Source organism: Myotis davidii, unplaced genomic scaffold, assembly GCF_000327345.1.
Source record: "Myotis davidii unplaced genomic scaffold, ASM32734v1 scaffold762, whole genome shotgun sequence".
In the NCBI taxonomy this organism is placed as follows: domain Eukaryota; kingdom Metazoa; phylum Chordata; class Mammalia; order Chiroptera; family Vespertilionidae; genus Myotis; species Myotis davidii.
The window spans coordinates 105,233-122,402 of NW_006293699.1; the positions used below are offsets into that span (position 1 = coordinate 105,233).

At 58.8% G+C, this 17,170-nt stretch overlaps 1 protein-coding gene and 1 pseudogene across 1 annotated transcript in view; both read left to right on the forward strand.

Moving 5' to 3' along the window:
• The first annotated feature begins 496 nt into the window (after window positions 1–496).
• On the forward strand, window positions 497–1,665 carry LOC102764089 (annotated as a pseudogene).
• A 924-nt stretch (window positions 1,666–2,589) lies between these two features.
• NOS3 (nitric oxide synthase 3) overlaps window positions 2,590–17,170 on the forward strand; it is a 28,253-nt gene continuing 13,672 nt past the window's right edge. The window contains exons 1-22 of the mRNA XM_015566225.1: window positions 2,590–2,814; window positions 4,079–4,181; window positions 4,487–4,635; window positions 4,816–4,978; window positions 6,181–6,272; window positions 6,350–6,491; window positions 6,710–6,849; window positions 6,952–7,126; window positions 7,709–7,810; window positions 8,329–8,523; window positions 8,617–8,690; window positions 8,865–9,009; window positions 9,219–9,323; window positions 11,748–11,815; window positions 12,161–12,277; window positions 12,376–12,550; window positions 14,222–14,354; window positions 14,468–14,546; window positions 14,662–14,849; window positions 15,486–15,658; window positions 15,900–16,110; window positions 16,190–16,277. Of these exons, the coding sequence (XP_015421711.1) occupies window positions 2,648–2,814; window positions 4,079–4,181; window positions 4,487–4,635; window positions 4,816–4,978; window positions 6,181–6,272; window positions 6,350–6,491; window positions 6,710–6,849; window positions 6,952–7,126; window positions 7,709–7,810; window positions 8,329–8,523; window positions 8,617–8,690; window positions 8,865–9,009; window positions 9,219–9,323; window positions 11,748–11,815; window positions 12,161–12,277; window positions 12,376–12,550; window positions 14,222–14,354; window positions 14,468–14,546; window positions 14,662–14,849; window positions 15,486–15,658; window positions 15,900–16,110; window positions 16,190–16,277 (2,984 nt within the window). The 5' untranslated portion in view covers window positions 2,590–2,647. The remainder of the gene's footprint in view (window positions 2,815–4,078; window positions 4,182–4,486; window positions 4,636–4,815; window positions 4,979–6,180; window positions 6,273–6,349; window positions 6,492–6,709; window positions 6,850–6,951; window positions 7,127–7,708; window positions 7,811–8,328; window positions 8,524–8,616; window positions 8,691–8,864; window positions 9,010–9,218; window positions 9,324–11,747; window positions 11,816–12,160; window positions 12,278–12,375; window positions 12,551–14,221; window positions 14,355–14,467; window positions 14,547–14,661; window positions 14,850–15,485; window positions 15,659–15,899; window positions 16,111–16,189; window positions 16,278–17,170) is intronic.

Here is a 17,170-nt window from a genome sequence, read left to right on the forward strand (position 1 = left end):
AGGGCAAAGGGAGAGGTCAGCATAGGCAAGCGCCCAGAGGCAGGAAAGCACAGGACTGTTTGGGAATCCGTGAGGAAGCCCGTTTGTCTAAAACAGAGGGTGTGAGCAATGCGCTTGGAAAATTGAGGGCCAGGCCAATGAGTTGAAGTGGCTTTGGCCTTAGATTAAAGATTTCAGGGTGAGCCAAAGCATGAGGTAAGCCCTGCTTTTGAGGTGAATTTGACAGCCTTGTGGAACACAGAGGGGAGGGGAGCCCCCAGGTCAGGGAGGGACGGTGGTCAGTGGTGCAGGCAAAAGGTCAGGAGGACCTCCGTAGCTGACGCCTATCAGCTTGTCCCTGAGGAGGCAGCCACAGTTCCATTAACTGGAATCTGGAAAAAGTCATGCACACTTACTAGGTGGTGGCTGAATGAGAACCAGAAATGGGGTCTGTTGTTCAGCCATTGGGGGTGAAAATGTCTAAGAGGAGAGGCCTGGGTGCCATCTCCTGCCTCAAGGGAAAGGGGGCAGGTGGGGTGGGGTCTCGAGCTCCAGGGCCTTGGGACCAGGTCTGGACTTAACACAAACCTCATGTTTCTGCCCCTCGTCTGCTCTTTGCTGAGATAGGATAGGGGTGGGCAGCCTTTTTGTGAGTGCGTGCCAAAACCAGCAAAATCTCTGACTCAAAATTCTTCGGCGTGCCAACCCTAATTTTTTGAGAACATGTTATGCCTACTTGATATCTCTTAAGGTGTACGTATGTGAAGAACCTTGAAGAAATAATAAAATTCAAGTGACAAAAACACAGTATATGATGATGAAAAATACATTTCTCTTTTAATGTATACATGTTATGTATGATTATTTATTTATCTAAGATGCACCTACACTGAATTTATCTGAAAAATAAAAAAGTCGGCAGGGTTTGAAACATGGCGGACGACGTGGACCAGCAACAAACTACCAACACTGTAGAAGAGCCCCTGGATCTTATCAGGCTCAGCCTGGATGAGCGAATTTATGTGAAAATGAGAAATGACAGAGAGCTTAGAGGTAGATTACATGCTTATGATCAACATTTAAATATGATATTGGGAGATGTGGAAGAAACTGAAGCTAAATGGCATTTTTATTTTTCTCCAACCCTTCTAATAAATGTGATCACAAAAACAGCCCTCTTTTTTAGGAGTTGATTTGCTCCATTGTTTTTTCCAGATAATTTCTGATTTTTTTAATTTAAATTAAATTTGATGTTTTCTTCTTTTTTTAAAAAAAAAAGTCGATATTAAGAAAAAAATTGTAAATGGAAGATTATAAGATTATAAGATTGTGCCAGCAAAAGTTACTGGCGTGCCATGTTTGGCACGCGTGCCAGGGGTTACCCACCCCTGCTCTAGGAGCTCAGGTTTGCCCAAGTTTATAAGGCCCCCCCCACCCTCCTCCCTCCAAGCTGGCAGACCCTACCTTCTTGTTGTGACCCCAGAGCTCACAGCACACCCCTTCCTTCCGGTTGATCCGCCAGCCACCCCCCCATCAGGCCCACCCCAATCTAGCCTCCACTGCTTTCCAAAGGAGTCCAGCCAACACAAATCTGTTTGTTTGTCTGCCTGTCTGCCCCTCCTAGTCTCTGCCTGTCCTGTCTCTCAACTTCCATTTCTTTCTTGCAGTTTCTCTTGGTCTCTGTGATCTCAGATCCACATGGCTTGGACCCCTATAGATCCAGATGCCCCAGCCTATGGCCTTTCTCCAGGCCACAGATGTCTTGGAACTACAAATCCCAGCATGCACTACTCTCCGAGGTGTCTGGAGAGTGCTGGGGTGCACCATCTGCATTCTGGGAATTGTGGTTTCCCTGTCTCCATTCTCTTGCTAGTGCTCTAAGGTCTCCCCAGTGGGCAGCCCCGCCTCAGCCCTGACTACTGGATCTACCACCCCCAGGGAAACATACGTCACTGCATGACAGGGTAGGGGGTGGAGGCCCTGGATGGCAGCTTCCTGCAATTTTGTGTTCCCCACTTGAGTCACAGGGGGGCAGGGTTCCAGGAAATTGGGGCTGGGAGGGGAAGGGATGCCCTAATGCCAGACTCAAGGACAAAAGGTCACTACATCCCTGCTGGGTCGATATCCCTAAGGGACTCAAAGGCCGGGTTGGGCGGCACTGAGATGTAGGGAAGGTGGAGAAGGAGAGTGCCTGAGGGGGCCCTAGAGGTCCCTGTGGTCACTAAGTGTCTGGGACTCATCCCTTGTTGCTGACATAGTGCTCACCTTCCACAGGACTCTTCAGGGCACGGCAAGGGCCAGGTTCAAGGTCTTCCCTGGTCAGACACCACTGAAGAGCCTTTCTGACCCTCTGGTTGGCCATTCTGCCATCCCCTGCCCCCGCACCCCCTCCATCCCCCAGCTCCTGCACTCCAGCCCCAGAACACAGCTGGACACCTGGGTTCCCACTTATCAGCCCTAGTCCTTGGAGCGGAACCCAGGCGTCCGCTCCCCACCCTGTGGGCGGGCGGGCATGGAGCCCGAGGCTTTAGAGCCTCCCAGCTGCCTTGTTCCTGTCCCATTGTGTGTGGACAGGGGCGGGGCGAGGGCCAGCACCGGGGAGCCCCCTCCCCTTCCTAAGGAAAAGGCCGGGCTCTGCTCAGAGACGCAGAGCTGAAGCGAGGTCGACATGGGCAACTTGAAGAGCGTGGGCCAGGAGCCTGGGCCACCCTGCGGCCTGGGGCTGGGGCTGGGCCTCAGCCTGTGCGGCAAGCAAGGCCCAGCCTCCCCTGCGGCATCCGAGCCCAGCTGGACACCAGCAACCGCACCCGCACCCCTGCCTGCGCCAGACCCCAGGTGAGCCAGGGGCAGGTGACAGGAGAGCCAGAACACAGGGTTTGGAAGGGCTGGAGCCTGCAACCCAGCCAGGAGGGCCAGTGCCAGTGCCAAAGGGCTGTCGGTGAGGACAGAACAGGGCCGTCAGGGTTAGGACGTGAGGGGCACTCACACAAGAGGCCAGGATCAGGGACAGCAGGCAGCAGGTGAAAGTCGGAGGTAAGGGCACCCGCTTACCAGGATTGAATGCTGCTCTGCTGCCAAGAGCTGTTTGACTTTGAACAAGTTACTTAACCTCTCTGAGCCTTCGTCCTATAAAATGGGGATGTAGCGTACCTACTCCATGGGATTGTTGTCAGCCTCCAGCTCAGGACAAGTCTTCCACAAACAGGATGATGATTGAACAGAAGAAAGTTGCTGGAGGTGGGGGTCAGGGGCGGGAGGTAGTTACAGGAGACCAAGGAGACAGGTCTCCTGGGAAGGGAGAGCCAGGGCACAGGTCCTTGGGGTGGGAGACTGAGGTCTTTTTCCCCTGCTCCAGGCCCTCCTCCTCATGGCCATCAACCCCAAAAGTAATGGGCAGCCCCAGAAGGGGCGTCCCTGGGGCAGAGGTCCCTGGCAGGAGGAAACTGGAGTCCAGGTGGGGAGCCCGGCTGGCAGGGTGCTGGGCTACAGGCAGCTCCGGGGAAGGTCTCCGCACAGGCGCACTGGCGGCCTGAGGCCCTCCCTTCCTCCCGGGGGCTGGCCTGGCGGCTCTGGGAGGAAGTGATAAGGCCACGGAGGCTTCCCTTCACACGATGGCTACTGTCAGGAGGGGTGTGAGTGAGGAGGGAAATCTGGGCTGAGAATCCCTGCTGGGCACGGGCCTCTGCAACTTCAATGTAGAGCTCATTGCAACTTCGGGGGGTTGGACACCCCTGTTCAGAAGAGGTGAAGTGGGCCCAGCAGGGGGATGAGGACCCAGCCTTGGGCCAGGGGCTTGGGGGCTCAGCACTAGAACACCGCTGGACACCTGGGTTCAACCCCAGCAGCCCCAAGTCGGGGGGGCAGGGGGCTGTGTGTGGACAGGGCCAGCGCTGTCTGTGTGGCCTCCGGCAAGATACTTAACTTCTCTGAGCCTCCAGTAGGTCCCTCCTCTGTGAATGGGATGCAGATACTGCCTACCTCCTAGGGTTGTGGTGAAGGGAGAGAAAATGTAAGAAAGCAGCAAACCAATGGGAGTATTGGTGCTGTCGTTGGGGCCTTGGGTTCATCTAAAAGGAAACACACTCCCCGCTCCCAACAGCCCTCCGCTGACCCGGCCCCCGGAGGGGCCCAGGTTCCCTCGTGTGAAGAACTGGGAGGTGGGGAGCATCACCTATGACACCCTGAGTGCCCAGGCTCAGCAGGTAAGGGGAGTCCCCACCCAATCGGCTGAGGTCTGGTCCCTCCTAAACTGGCCAGGAGACAAGACTAAGAAGAACCGGAGGAGCTAAGGGAAGGCAGGGGACCTGGGGACTCCGAGCTCCAGCCCTGGCCCAAGTCCTGCCCTCACCCAGCCCAACCTCACCCCATTTCCAGCCTCAGCCCCAGCCCTGAGCCCACACCTCTTCACTCAACCTCCCTCTGCCCCCGAGCCCTGGTTCCCGCACCCTGACCTGGCCCTGACCCATGTGCTCCCTGCTCACTCCACCTCTGCTCCCCACCGACCCAGGACGGGCCCTGCACCCCACGACGCTGCCTGGGCTCCCTGGTATTTCCGCGGAAACTGCCGAGCCGGCCCCCCCAGGGCTCTCCACCCGCCGAGCAGCTGCTGAGCCAGGCCAGGGACTTCATCAACCAGTACTACAGCTCCATCAAGAGGTGGGACCCCGACCTGACACCACAGCCCACCCTGTCCTGCCCCAGGGTCACTCCCATCCCCTCCTAATGCGGCCCACACGGAGCCTGAGCTCAGTGCCACGGGCCTCCCCCACACCCACATGGCCTTGGGGCTCTCTCCGCACCCCCCCCCACTTCCTTCTGCTCCCCTCTCCTCCGCAGGAGCGGCTCCCAGGCCCATGAGCAGCGTCTTCAGGAGGTGGAAGCCGAGGTGGCGGCCACAGGCACCTACCAGCTGCGGGAGAGTGAGCTGGTGTTTGGGGCCAAGCAGGCCTGGCGCAATGCCCCGCGCTGCGTGGGCCGGATCCAGTGGGGGAAGCTGCAGGTGTGGCTGACTAGCAAGCACCCAGGATGGGCGGTGGGGGACACAAAAAAGGAGGAAGAGGGGTGCAGGCAGCTCCTGATGCTTCCTGGAGGGTCCCAAGCGGTGGGAAGATCCCCGCTGTTCCCTCAGAGACTGGCTCCCCTGGAAGCCCTGGCCCAGTCAAACCCCTGCAGTGCCGCAGCAGAGAAACACCAGCCTCGCGGCGTCAGTGAGGGTAGCTGAGCAATGGTCCCTGGGGACTGACAGAGCCATGGGAGCCGCCTTCTGGAAAAGCCCAGATTGCCTCTCCCATGCGGGCCTCACTTGCCCGGACTAGTCCCCTCACCCCAAAAACACTGCTCCCTTCCCGCCCTTGCCCAGCCCAGGCCCTCCGGCACAGCCCCACCACGTGACTCAGCACGCCTGGGACAGTCTGTGGCGCTCAGGGAAGCCAGCTGACCCACAGGGGAACTGAATGCATGACCTTGGTCTCCTGGCTGTAACTGACCACCAAAGCCTTTGGAATAAAGCCACGTGCTTAGTCAATCCCAAAGGAGCATCAAGTAGAATGAGAACAGTCTGCCTGACGCGTGCATAGCCCTTTGAGTGGTTCAAAGCTCTAGCTCCTATCTGAACCCCTCAGAGCCTCCATATTTGACCCCACTCACTGCTATACCCCTCCTTGGCCCCAGGCCAGCCCCTGCCACCTCCTGCCCTGTCACTAGCACAAGTCTCCTCCGCCCTCAGGCAGAGAAGGGGCCTCCCAGCCTCCCTCCCCTGGGGATGGCTCCTCCTAGCACCAGAAAGCCAGCTCGCGCCGCCCGCTCCCTCCCCAGCGCCAATGTGCCAGGGAGAGTCGGTGACTTCGCTTAAGCACCGTGAATAATAGGGGGCCCACCACCCACACCTCTAGGTGGCCTCCCCGTCCCTTGGTGCCCCTCCCCCGGGCAGTGACCGGGTGCCTCCTCTGGACCAAGTGCCAAGCCCTCCCCTGTCGGGTGGGCTAAGGAGCAGACCAGGCTATCCGGGCGGTGGAGGTCAGGGCAGGAAGGGTCAGTGTGGCTGCAAATGGTCAGGAAAGCGCCTGAGAGGAGAGAGAAGTGGGCTCCCAGCAAGTGGCCCCCAGCCTTCAGGCTGCAGGTGGAGGTCGCTGCTCTCTGCGGCCGCCAAACCTCCTCCTGGGCTGGCCTCACACCTGCTCTCGCCCTGCCTCACCGGCCCAGGTGTTTGATGCCCGGGATTGCAGCTCCGCGCAGGAGATGTTCACCTACATCTGCAGCCACATCAAGTACGCCACCAACCGGGGCAACCTCCGGTGAGTGTCTGAGCCTGCCAGCCCCGGCCCATCCCGGGCGGCAGAGAGGCTGGGGCTGACCGGTTCTCTCCCGTCAGCTCGGCCATCACAGTGTTCCCCCAGCGCGCCCCGGGCCGGGGAGACTTCAGAATCTGGAACAGCCAACTAGTGCGCTATGCGGGCTACAGGCAGCAGGACGGCTCTGTGCGAGGGGACCCAGCCAACGTGGAGATCACTGAGGTGGGCACAGCCAGGTGGAGAAGGGGCCAGCCATCCAGCGAGAGCTCTGGGGTGAGGTGCGGGTGGGGCGGTCAAAGAGGGGTCAGTGAAGCAGGGAGAGGGCACTTCACCAGATGAAGATGAGTGATGCCCAAGAAGGGTCCCTGGTGGGACCGAGATCCAGCTACTGAGGGTGCCTGGGAGGAAGGGTGGCGATGGCTGATGAACGGCGCCCACAGCTCTGCATCCAGCATGGCTGGACCCCAGGCAACGGTCGCTTCGACGTGCTGCCCCTGCTGCTCCAGGCCCCAGATGAGCCCCCGGAACTCTTCACTGTGCCCCCCGAGCTAGTCCTCGAGGTGCCACTGGAGCACCCCACGTGAGCACAAGAGGGAATGGGCTGGTGGCGGAGGGGGCTGCCCCGAGGGTGCCCAGGCAGGCAAGTCTCCACAGGGGCCTGACCCCAGCCCCATACCCCCAGGCTGGAGTGGTTCGCGGCCCTGGGCCTGCGCTGGTACGCCCTCCCGGCTGTATCCAACATGCTGCTGGAAATCGGGGGCCTGGAGTTCCCTGCGGCCCCGTTCAGCGGCTGGTACATGAGCACAGAGATCGGCATGCGGAACCTGTGTGACCCTCACCGCTACAACATCCTGGAGGTGAGCCCCAGCTGCGGGAGGGCGGGGAGGGTCCAGGCACTGGTGCCGGCCCGGCAAACAGAGCCACAGAATGCCGGCAGCGGGAGGAGCTGAGCATGGGCAGGCCAGGCCGCCTCCTAGGCCAGAGCTGTAGGCGCCTGGGAGCACCAGGGCTGTGTGTCTGCTCCCAGGAGTACAGCTGACCCTTGAACATCACGGGTTTGAACTTTGAGGGTGAGTTGGGGAAACCAGCATGTAAGTGAACCCCTGTTGTTCAAGGGTTAACTGTATGTAGTTACTTTTCTGGGAATAGGACCTATAGTTCCACCGCTTACATCAAATTCTCAAAATGGACCTTCACCCCAAACTGTGAAGACCCGTTTAGAGATGAGAAATTAAGGCCCAGGGCTGAGAAGGGTCTGACCCAAGGTCTCTGTTCTGTGGTGCCCCTGCTAGCAAGGACCCGAACCCGCCCCAAACTAGGTAGTCGGGCCCCCAGAGGGCCACCCACCCCCCTCACTGCTTCCACTCCCGAGTATGAGGCAAAGACGCTGTCGGCACCTCCCCAACCCGTACCTACAACGCACACACCTCTGCTCCCAGGATGTGGCTGTCTGCATGGACCTGGACACCCGGACAACCTCGTCCCTGTGGAAAGACAAGGCAGCAGTGGAGATCAACTTGGCTGTGCTGCACAGTTACCAGGTGCACAGGCCCAGGCTGGCCAGGAGGCCGAGGGCGAGGGTGAGGGCAGGGCTGCCAGAGAGGGAGGCACAGGAGTTGGACAGTGGGAAGGAGTCCCACGGCCAGGTATGATGGCGCACACAGGGCCTGCATTTCGGGCACAGCACACACTAGTCCGGGCGCTGCAATACGACGGGGTTTGTGTGTGCTGGGAGCCCAGCGACCAGTGCGTGCTCAGCAGTTCTGGTCCCCAGGCCACACTGGGCTCTGACGTCTGTGCCACCCACTGGATTTTGGAAACTCATTCCAGAGAGCATGCGGGGCGCAGTGCCTGCCGAGTACTTCTAAGGGGTCTCGAGAGTTTAGGACATTGGGTTTGGGGGGCAGAGTTGCTATTGTCTGCTGAACTTTGAGAGTGACCTTGTATGCTGCAGGTAGGGGTCACGTGCGGTTGAGAGGACACAGGATATGTTGGGTTTGGGGTGACAAGCGGTGGGGCCTGGAGGCTGAGCCTAAGCCACCCCCCCCCACTCGCCCAGCTGGCCAAGGTGACCATCGTGGACCACCACGCCGCCACCTCCTCCTTCATGAAGCACCTGGAGAATGAGCAGAAGGCCAGGGGGGGCTGCCCTGCCGACTGGGCCTGGATCGTGCCCCCCATCTCGGGCAGCCTCACCCCTGTCTTCCATCAGGAGATGGTCAACTATTTCCTGTCCCCTGCCTTCCGCTACCAGGTGCTCACCCACTGGCTGGCCCCAGGGTGGCTCTAACTAAGCAGCCCCGCGGGCTGCTATTTTCATTACTCACTTTCCCCTCCACCCCTGCAGCCAGATCCCTGGAAGGGTAGTGGAGCCAAGGGTGCCGGCATCACCAGGAAGAAGACCTTTAAGGAAGTAGCCAAGTAGGTGCCCCAGGAGTGCCGCCCTTCACCCACACCCAGCACCCAGCCAGTGGTGGTCTGGCACCGCCCCTCCATGCCTACCACTCAGGGCCCCAAGGCCTTGCTTGGCCCACGCGCCTGGGGGGACCCCAGCTCTGTGTGCCTGGGCTCCCCTCACCCCACCCTCGTCCGCAGTGCGGTGAAGATCTCTGCCTCACTCATGGGCACGGTGATGGCCAAGCGTGTGAAGGCCACCATCCTGTACGGCTCCGAGACCGGCCGGGCCCAGAGCTACGCACAGCAGCTGGGGAGGCTCTTCCGGAAGGCCTTCGACCCCCGGGTAGGACTGAGCCTGCAGAGCAGGGACCTGGAGGGAGGCAGCCCTTCAGATATGCCCTGGAGGCTAGGAGAGGGTCACAAGGCAGTGCTCACAAGGACCCTGGGGATTCACAGGGAATCAGGGGCCGAGTCGGGGCCTGCGTCTTGCCCGCCAGGGAAGCCAGAGTGAGAAGGACCAGGCAGTAAGGACACCTGTCTTCCCATCCCCAGGTCCTGTGCATGGATGAGTATGACGTGGTGTCCCTTGAGCACGAGACGCTGGTGTTGGTGGTGACCAGCACATTTGGGAATGGGGATCCCCCAGAGAATGGAGAGGTGAGGCCTGAGGAAAGGGGTGAGGGGAGAATCAACACTGGGGTGGCTGGGCAAGACTCCCCCCGCCATGATGGAACGTGGGCGAGCAGAGAGTTCCCCAGAGTGTGACCTACACGGGCCACACTCCAGGCCCACCCTCGAGCTGCATCACTGTTTTACTGGGTCCCCGAGTGATTTCCATCCCAGTGCACGTGTGTAACACGCTGAAGGCACGTCTGTGAGGCTGCTCGGGGACACTGACAACTGAGGAAAACAGGAATACCCCATTTAATACGCAATTTCAGCTTTTTCTTCTTAACAGAAGAAACTAACCCTGTTCAGATGTCAGCAGATTAGGTACCTTTCACTTTCTGAACAAATATTAAAAGAAAGAAACAGACTTGAGCACCATTCAGTCCTTTACTGTTACCCATCATCTTCCAAGCGTCTCTGTCCCCATCCACTCCTGGTGCCCTCCTGCCTTGGGCTTCTCCGCGCCTAAAGCAGGAGGCTGATGCTGCCTGGGTTAGGCCTTTTAAAGAAAAATAGAACCACGAGCTTTTGTTTAGTATGAAAGTATTTACACCCACGTGGCTCGCAACACTACCAAGATCTAGAACATTTCCATCCCCCTGAAAAGCTCCCTTGTCGATTCCCCCATCAACCCCCTTCCCAGTCAACCTTCCCCCTCCCACCCCACCCCGCCCACAGGCAGGCCTTCTGACTTCTGGCCCCGGTTAGTTCATCTGCCCTCGGAAGGTAGGAAAGGGGAGCACACAGTACCCCGGCTTCTTTCGCTCACCCAGCTCCCAGGTCCTCTCCAGGCGGGGGGCTCGGGGTGCGGTCCCAGGCGGCGAGCAGCGTCGCTGTGTGACTACCCCGTGTTTCTCTCCACTCTCCTGTGGACGGACACTTGGGCCCGGTCCAGGGCTCAGCTATTGTGAATCAAGCTGTTATGAACATTCCTGTGCAAGGCTTTTGTGGGCTTATGTTTTCATTTCTCTTAGAAAAATACCCAGGGGTGGAATGGCTGGGTCATCGGGTAGATGTATGTTTAACTTTTTTATTTAACTGCCAAACGGATGGAACTACACCCTTAACTTCTGTGCATTGCTATGTATGTAAACTGTGCCTCAAATTTTAAAAAGTGGAGCAAACCTAGGCATACACCCCACATAAAAGTGGGATATAGTCACTAAACGCACAAACAAGAATACTCACAACAGCATTGTTCATAATACCCCCACACCGGAAATAACCCAAGTGGCTGTCAAGGGCAGGCTGGATAAGTAAACTGCGGTATATTCGAACGCCTCCCAGTAAGGAGGGTGGACGGATGACAACCACATAACGACGTAGGTGAGACTCAAAACGCCACGTAGAGAGAGAAGCCAGACACGACGGAACACAGGCCGTGGGATTCACTCTGTGTAAAGCTCCAAAGGAGGCGGCACACGCTCCGGAGAGCGCTGGTCCCCTTGGGGTGGGCTGCTGGCCGGGAGGGGCACCTGGGTGACTTAAAGGACGCCGGTGGCTTTTCTTGAGGGGATGCTGATTGCACAGTCTGTTCTGTTTGTGAAAATCTAGAAAGCTGTACGTTTATGACATGTCTGATTTTCTGTCTGTACTTCGCGCTTCAACAAAATGTTTTAAAAATCAAATTAAGGTAGGACAGGCCAGTTATGGCGAACCTGACAGACCCAAATACATCTGCATCTGACACTGGATGCGATGGCGTGGCCGCATTTTGCTGTTTCCTGCGCAAAGGTTGAGTAGTTCTAAGCTGGTGCCGTGGCAGCGGTAATGTGGCTCGGCTCCTGGGAGGTGTCCGTGCCAGCAGGCACCCGGCAGTGCAGGGAGACCCGCCTGTAGCACTGGCTGAAACATAAGGACTTGTGATGCCCGGTGGTTTTGTTTTTTGTTTTTGTTTTTAATATACTTTTATTGATTTCAGAGAGGAAAGGAGAGGGTTGGAGAGATAGAAACATCAATGATGAGGGAGAATCATTGTTTGGCTGCCTCCTGCATGCCCCCCACTGGGGATCCAGCCTGCAACCCCAGGCATGGGCCCTTAGCCGGAATTGAACCCAAGAGCCTTCAGTCTGCAGGCTGATGCTCTATCCACTGAGCCAAACTGGCCAGGGCCCATTTTTACTTTTTAAAAAATTATAAATGCAGGTATGTGTATAAGACAGCAGGAAATGGGTGAGATGGTCAAATGCCTGTCAGGCGTTCACATGCCTTCGGGTGAGACTGGAGGGAAGATGAGGGCAGATTTTCTCTTTTATCACTTTACCTGCTTCTGGAATGTTCTCAAAAAGTCACTTTGAAAATTTCAAAACAAATTGAAAGTTACAAATAATAAGAAGGCCCAGCCTGGCGCTGGCCTAAGCTTCCGTGTACTTACAACCGAACTAACCGCGATGCCCACGCTTCCCCTCGCAGAGTTTCGCTGCGGCCCTGATGGAGATGTCGGGCCCCTACAACAGCTCCCCGCGGCCCGAACAGCACAAGTGAGTGGGGTCAGGGGCGGGGGGTCCTGGGGGCACTCTGTGCCTCCAACACGCTGGCGCCCCACCACAGCCTCCCACAGCCCCCCTTCCTGTGACCTGCCCCCCTGAAGTCCCCGGGACTCTAAGAGGCGACTGTCCTTCAGAGAAGGGAAGGAGGCAGAGCAGAGCCTGAGGCCCGGAGACCCTCGGCCTCCACCCGAGACAGCTCCAGAGAGCAAAGCCCAGCCAGGCAGGGCCTCTCCCGTCCCCGATGCAGAGACCCTGACGCTGGGTCCTGGCTGTGTCGGGGCCTGTGTCATGTCCCCAGCCCCCTGCGTCACCCTTGTCTTTGTCCTCTCTTGCCAGGAGTTACAAAATGCGCTTCAACAGCGTCTCCTGCACAGACCCGCTGGTGACCTCCTGGCGGCGGAAGAGGCAGGAGTCCAGCAACACAGACAGCGCAGGGGCACTGGGGACCCTCAGGTCTGGGGGCCTCAGGGAGGGAGGCGAGCGGGAGGGCAAGTTCCCTGGGCACAGGGGCTGGAACGGGGTGGGCTCCCGTGACAGCTCCCTGCCCCCAGGTTCTGTGTGTTCGGCCTGGGCTCCCGGGCGTACCCCCACTTCTGCGCCTTTGCTCGCGCGGTGGACACACGACTGGAAGAGCTGGGTGGGGAGCGGCTCCTGCCTCTGGGCCAGGGCGACGAGCTGTGCGGCCAGGAGGAGGCCTTCCGCGGCTGGGCCAAGGGCGCCTTCCAGGTGAGCCCTGGGCCTGTCCCAGCATCTGACCCCTGTCACTGCTCCGGCCCCAATTCTGACTCACTAAGACCTGGACACCTCCCCACTGAGACCTGCAATACTAAGACAGGGACCCACTGCCACCCAATCCTCTTTGGGTTTTTTGGTCCCTTCCTGTTCCTTCCAAAGTCCACCCTCCTTTGGCTCAGTCCTGACCAGTGGATGACATGGCCCTCATGGGAGGCTGCTGGCCAGGACAAAAGAGGGCAGAGAGGCCCTGGCAGGTGGGGGCCTGAGTGGGCGCACAAAGGGAGGGGCTTCGGGGGGGGGCAGGACGCAGGGAGAGGGAAAGGATGGAGAGAAGGCTAGGCAGAGGTGAGTGTAGAGCTGAGGCCAGCACAGAAACTCAGGGAAATCGGAAGGCAGACAGCTCAGGGCAGTGCCAGGGGGTGAGTCCCAGGGCTGTGGCCTTCTAAGCCGGGCTCCCTGCAGAAGCAGCTCTGCCTGGTCTGGGAATCATGCCTAGACCTGAAGGAGGCTTGTTCTCCCAGTCCTGACAGGGTTCTGGGCAGTGCTGATCCCGCTGGGGTTCTGGCCTTGAGCTCAGCAGGGGTGGGAGGAGGAGAGGAGGAGGGCGTCCCAGAGGTGGGCTGGGCAGGCCGCCTGGCACAGGTGGAGGGTTTGCTGGGGAGAAGGTGAAGCTGGAAAAACAGGCTCAGATTGGAGGAGAAGAGGGGAATGGAAAACAAGACCACAGAATCAGACACAGGGAGCAGCCGGAGGTCAGGAATGGGACAAGAGAAGGGGCCCAACGGGAAGTTTCGGGACCTGGTCTAGAGGCACAGGGAGGGCGGAGGAGAATCCCGCTGGAAGCAGGAAGGCTCTGGCTAACGAGGGTGGGAGCAGTGGGGGAAGGAAGGAAGGGAGGGGGCCTAGGAAGGAAGGAAGAGATATAAGACTTCACACGCACAAAAGAAAGATTAACAGGACTGGCGGTGCAGAGTGAGAAGACAGGGGAGACCCAGCTGGATGAGCCCGGGATTGCAAGCGGGGGGCTGGCCATGTGGTTCACCAGGTTTGTGCCTGAGCAGAAACTAATGAAATACCGACCCTCCTGGGGCTGGGCTCCAGCGGCTCCCCCAGCCCCTGCGTGGGTGCAGGGCAGAGCAGGCTGCCAGAGAGCCCTCCGCGGCCTTTTACATAGAGTATCTCATGTCATCCTCACCGGACCTACTGAGGTGTACAGACAGGGAAACAGGCAGTTTACTGTGAAGACAAGAGCAGAACTTGAATGCAGGTCTGAACACAGAGAACGGCAGACACACTCAGCGGGTGCTACCATGTCCCAAGCACTGTGCTCCTCGGGACACGAGACTAACGCTCTCCAGATTACGGAACTAGTGGCTGTGACAGAAAGCCATGCAAAGGGACAGCTAGCACAGCGGCCGAGGCAGGACGTGGGCTAAAGATCGAGGGGCCACAGCCCCAGCCTCCATTTCAGTCCCATTCTCCCTCCTGCCACTATGGCAGCCGATCCCACAGTCGTCTGTGAGCCTCGGATGGTGCCCCCCGACTCCCGGACCCCTCTGCTCTCACAGTCCCAGGAAGGTGGCAACTGGGGACCCAACAGGCCAGCCCCACCTCCCCCATCAGCCCCCCTGAGTTCCACAGCCCTCATCACCTTGCCCTCAGGCCTCCTGCGAGACCTTCTGTGTGGGCGAAGATGCCAAGGCCGCTGCCCGGGACATATTCAGCCCCAAACGGAGCTGGAAGCGCCAGAGGTACCGGCTAAGTGCCCAGGCCGAGGGCCTCCAACTGCTGCCAGGTGCGCCCTGACCTCCCGCTGACCCTGCTGGCCCTCTAGACCCTCCAGGGTCCCAGGACCAACTCCCAGGCACCCGCTCCCTGGCTCAGGCTTGTCTCACCCCCTGCCCCCAGGCCTGATCCACGTGCATAGGAGGAAGATGTTCCAGGCCACAGTCCTCTCGGTGGAAAACCTGCAAAGCAGCAAGTCCACGTGAGGAAGGCTCCCCCCGACACCTGTCCCAGCCCCTCCTTCCCCAGACCCCCGCACCCTCCTCCTTCCACATTCTGCCTCCCACTCCCTGTAACTCCCCTCTCCTCACCCCCAGCCGGGCCACGATCCTGGTGCGCCTGGACACTGGAGGCCAGGAGGGGTTCCAGTACCAGCCGGGGGACCACATCGGCGTCTGCCCGCCCAACCGGCCCGGCCTTGTGGAGGCCCTGCTGAGCCGTGTGGAGGACCCACCCCCCCCAGGCGAGCCGGTGGCCGTGGAGCAGCTGGAGAAGGGCAGCCCTGGTGAGGGGGCTCGGTCTGAGGCATGGCATTGAGGGCTTGCTCCATGCCCATGGTGCCAGGGTTCCCTGGGTTCAGGACCTGGCAAAAGGTTGCCACATTCGCTCAGCTGGGCAGTCCACAGAGCGAGGCTCCGATCTCTGAACCTGTCCCCACACACCTCTAGCCTAAAGGCTGTCTCCTGCCTCGGGGCTCCTCCCCAAAGCTCAGCCTGCTCTGTAGCTGGCATGCGGTCTACCTTCCGCTGCCCCCGGAGCCTGGAGTTAAAATAAGTTGGGTGGGGAGAAGTAGAGGAGCCCAGACCAACCCAATCCAACCGGGGGCCCCAAAAGAAGCAACATGGGGGCTGTCCAGACAGTTCCAACACCGCTGTTCAAGGGCAAGTCACCGAAAACACGAGGCATGCTCAGGCCCCATGTCCTCTCCAAGAAGCAATCATCACCCCAGTCCGGCTGCCCCTTCCTCAGAGCTCCCCTATGCACGACCCCCAGGTGGTCCTCCCCCCGGCTGGGTGCGGGACCCCCGGTTGCCCCTTCCTCAGAGCTCCCCTATGCACGACCCCCAGGTGGTCCTCCCCCCGGCTGGGTGCGGGACCCCCGGTTGCCCCTTCCTCAGAGCTCCCCTATGCACGACCCCCAGGTGGCCCTCCCCCCGGCTGGGTGCGGGACCCCCGGCTGCCCCCCTGCACGCTGCGCCAGGCTCTCACCTTCTTCCTGGACATCACTTCCCCGCCCAGCCCTCGCCTCCTTCGGCTGCTCAGCACCCTGGCTGAAGAGCCCGGCGAACAGCAGGAGCTCGAGACCCTCAGCCAGGTTGGGGGCCACCCAGTGCGGGGAGCAGGGGCTAGTGAGGCTGGATGAGCTGGGGGGGAGGGGAGCCTACCTGGCTAGCAAGTGCTGACCCAGCTCAGAGTTACTAACGCATCTAGAATGCTCAAGGTCTGAAAGAGCTGGGCACGGAGAAGGTGCTGGGGAAGGCTGGGCTTGGGTGGGGTCAGAAGGTGAAGTCAGCAGGCAGGACGAAGGTTCCAGCACCCTGCACCCCACCCCCCAGGACCCCCGGCGCTACGAGGAGTGGAAGTGGTTCCGCTGCCCCACGCTGCTGGAGGTGCTAGAGCAGTTTCCGTCGGTGGCACTGCCTGCCCCGCTGCTCCTCACCCAGCTGCCCCTGCTCCAGCCCCGGTACTATTCCGTCAGCTCAGCACCCAGTGTCCACCCACGGGAGATCCACCTCACAGTGGCCGTGCTGGCATACCGGACCCAGGGTGAGCCTGGGGAGGTGGGGCAGGGCCACATAGTGACCCTGGAGTGGCCCCTCACTGACCCCTTCTCTTCCCAAACTAGATGGGCTGGGTCCCCTGCACTATGGAGTCTGCTCCACATGGCTCAGCCAGCTCAAGGCCGGAGACCCTGTGCCCTGCTTCATCAGGGGGTAAGTGAGCACGTCAGGGGATGGAGTGGACAGACAAGAAGAGAATGTCTGTCCGAGCAGGGGCAGAGAAAGAGCCACATGGGTGGGCAGGACAGATGGAGGACTCTGTGGGGGTCGCACAGGGTGAGGCTGGAAGCGCTGGTGAGGGATGTGACTGGGAGCAGGGAAGACTCACTTCACATACCAGGGACGGGGTGTCCGGCTGAGCCACTCCAGGCTGTGGGCTAAGCTCAGGTCCTTTCACCAATTTGGATGTAGGGTCCTGCTCTGAACCGTGGCCCCCAGAGGCAGGGCTGGGGTTCAGCCTGAGGTTGGGAGGCACAGCCCCTAGGCCCGTGGTCGTCAAACTGCAGCTCGAGAGCCACATGCGGCTCTTTGGCCCCTTGAGTGTGGCTCTTCCTAAGCCTTAGGAGTACCCTAATTAAGCTAATAACAATGTACCTACCTATATAGTTTAAGTTTAAAAAATTTGGCTCTCAAAAGAAATTTTAATCGTTGTACTGTTGATATTTGGCTCTGTTGACTAATGAGTTTGCCAACCACTGCTCTATACCTACCATATGTTGTAAGGGGTAGGGGAGCTCTCTCCTGGATCTTTTATTTAAGCCATCTATTACAAAACCTGGCCGTTTTTACTACAAAAAATGAAGCTCTAAGGAAGTTAACTGGATAGTACTTTAAAAAAACTGTTTATTAAGGCAGGGATATGCAAATATCTTTAAATGTTAAACAGAACACATGGAAAAAACGGGGAACACTCGAGGTTACACTAAAATGCTCATTTTACTTTAAAGTTTTTACTGAGGTGAAATCTTATATAAAATTCCACCCTTTGCTTATTTACACTTTTTTCCATCTTAAATACATTTAAAAAGTTTTTCTTTATTGTGGTG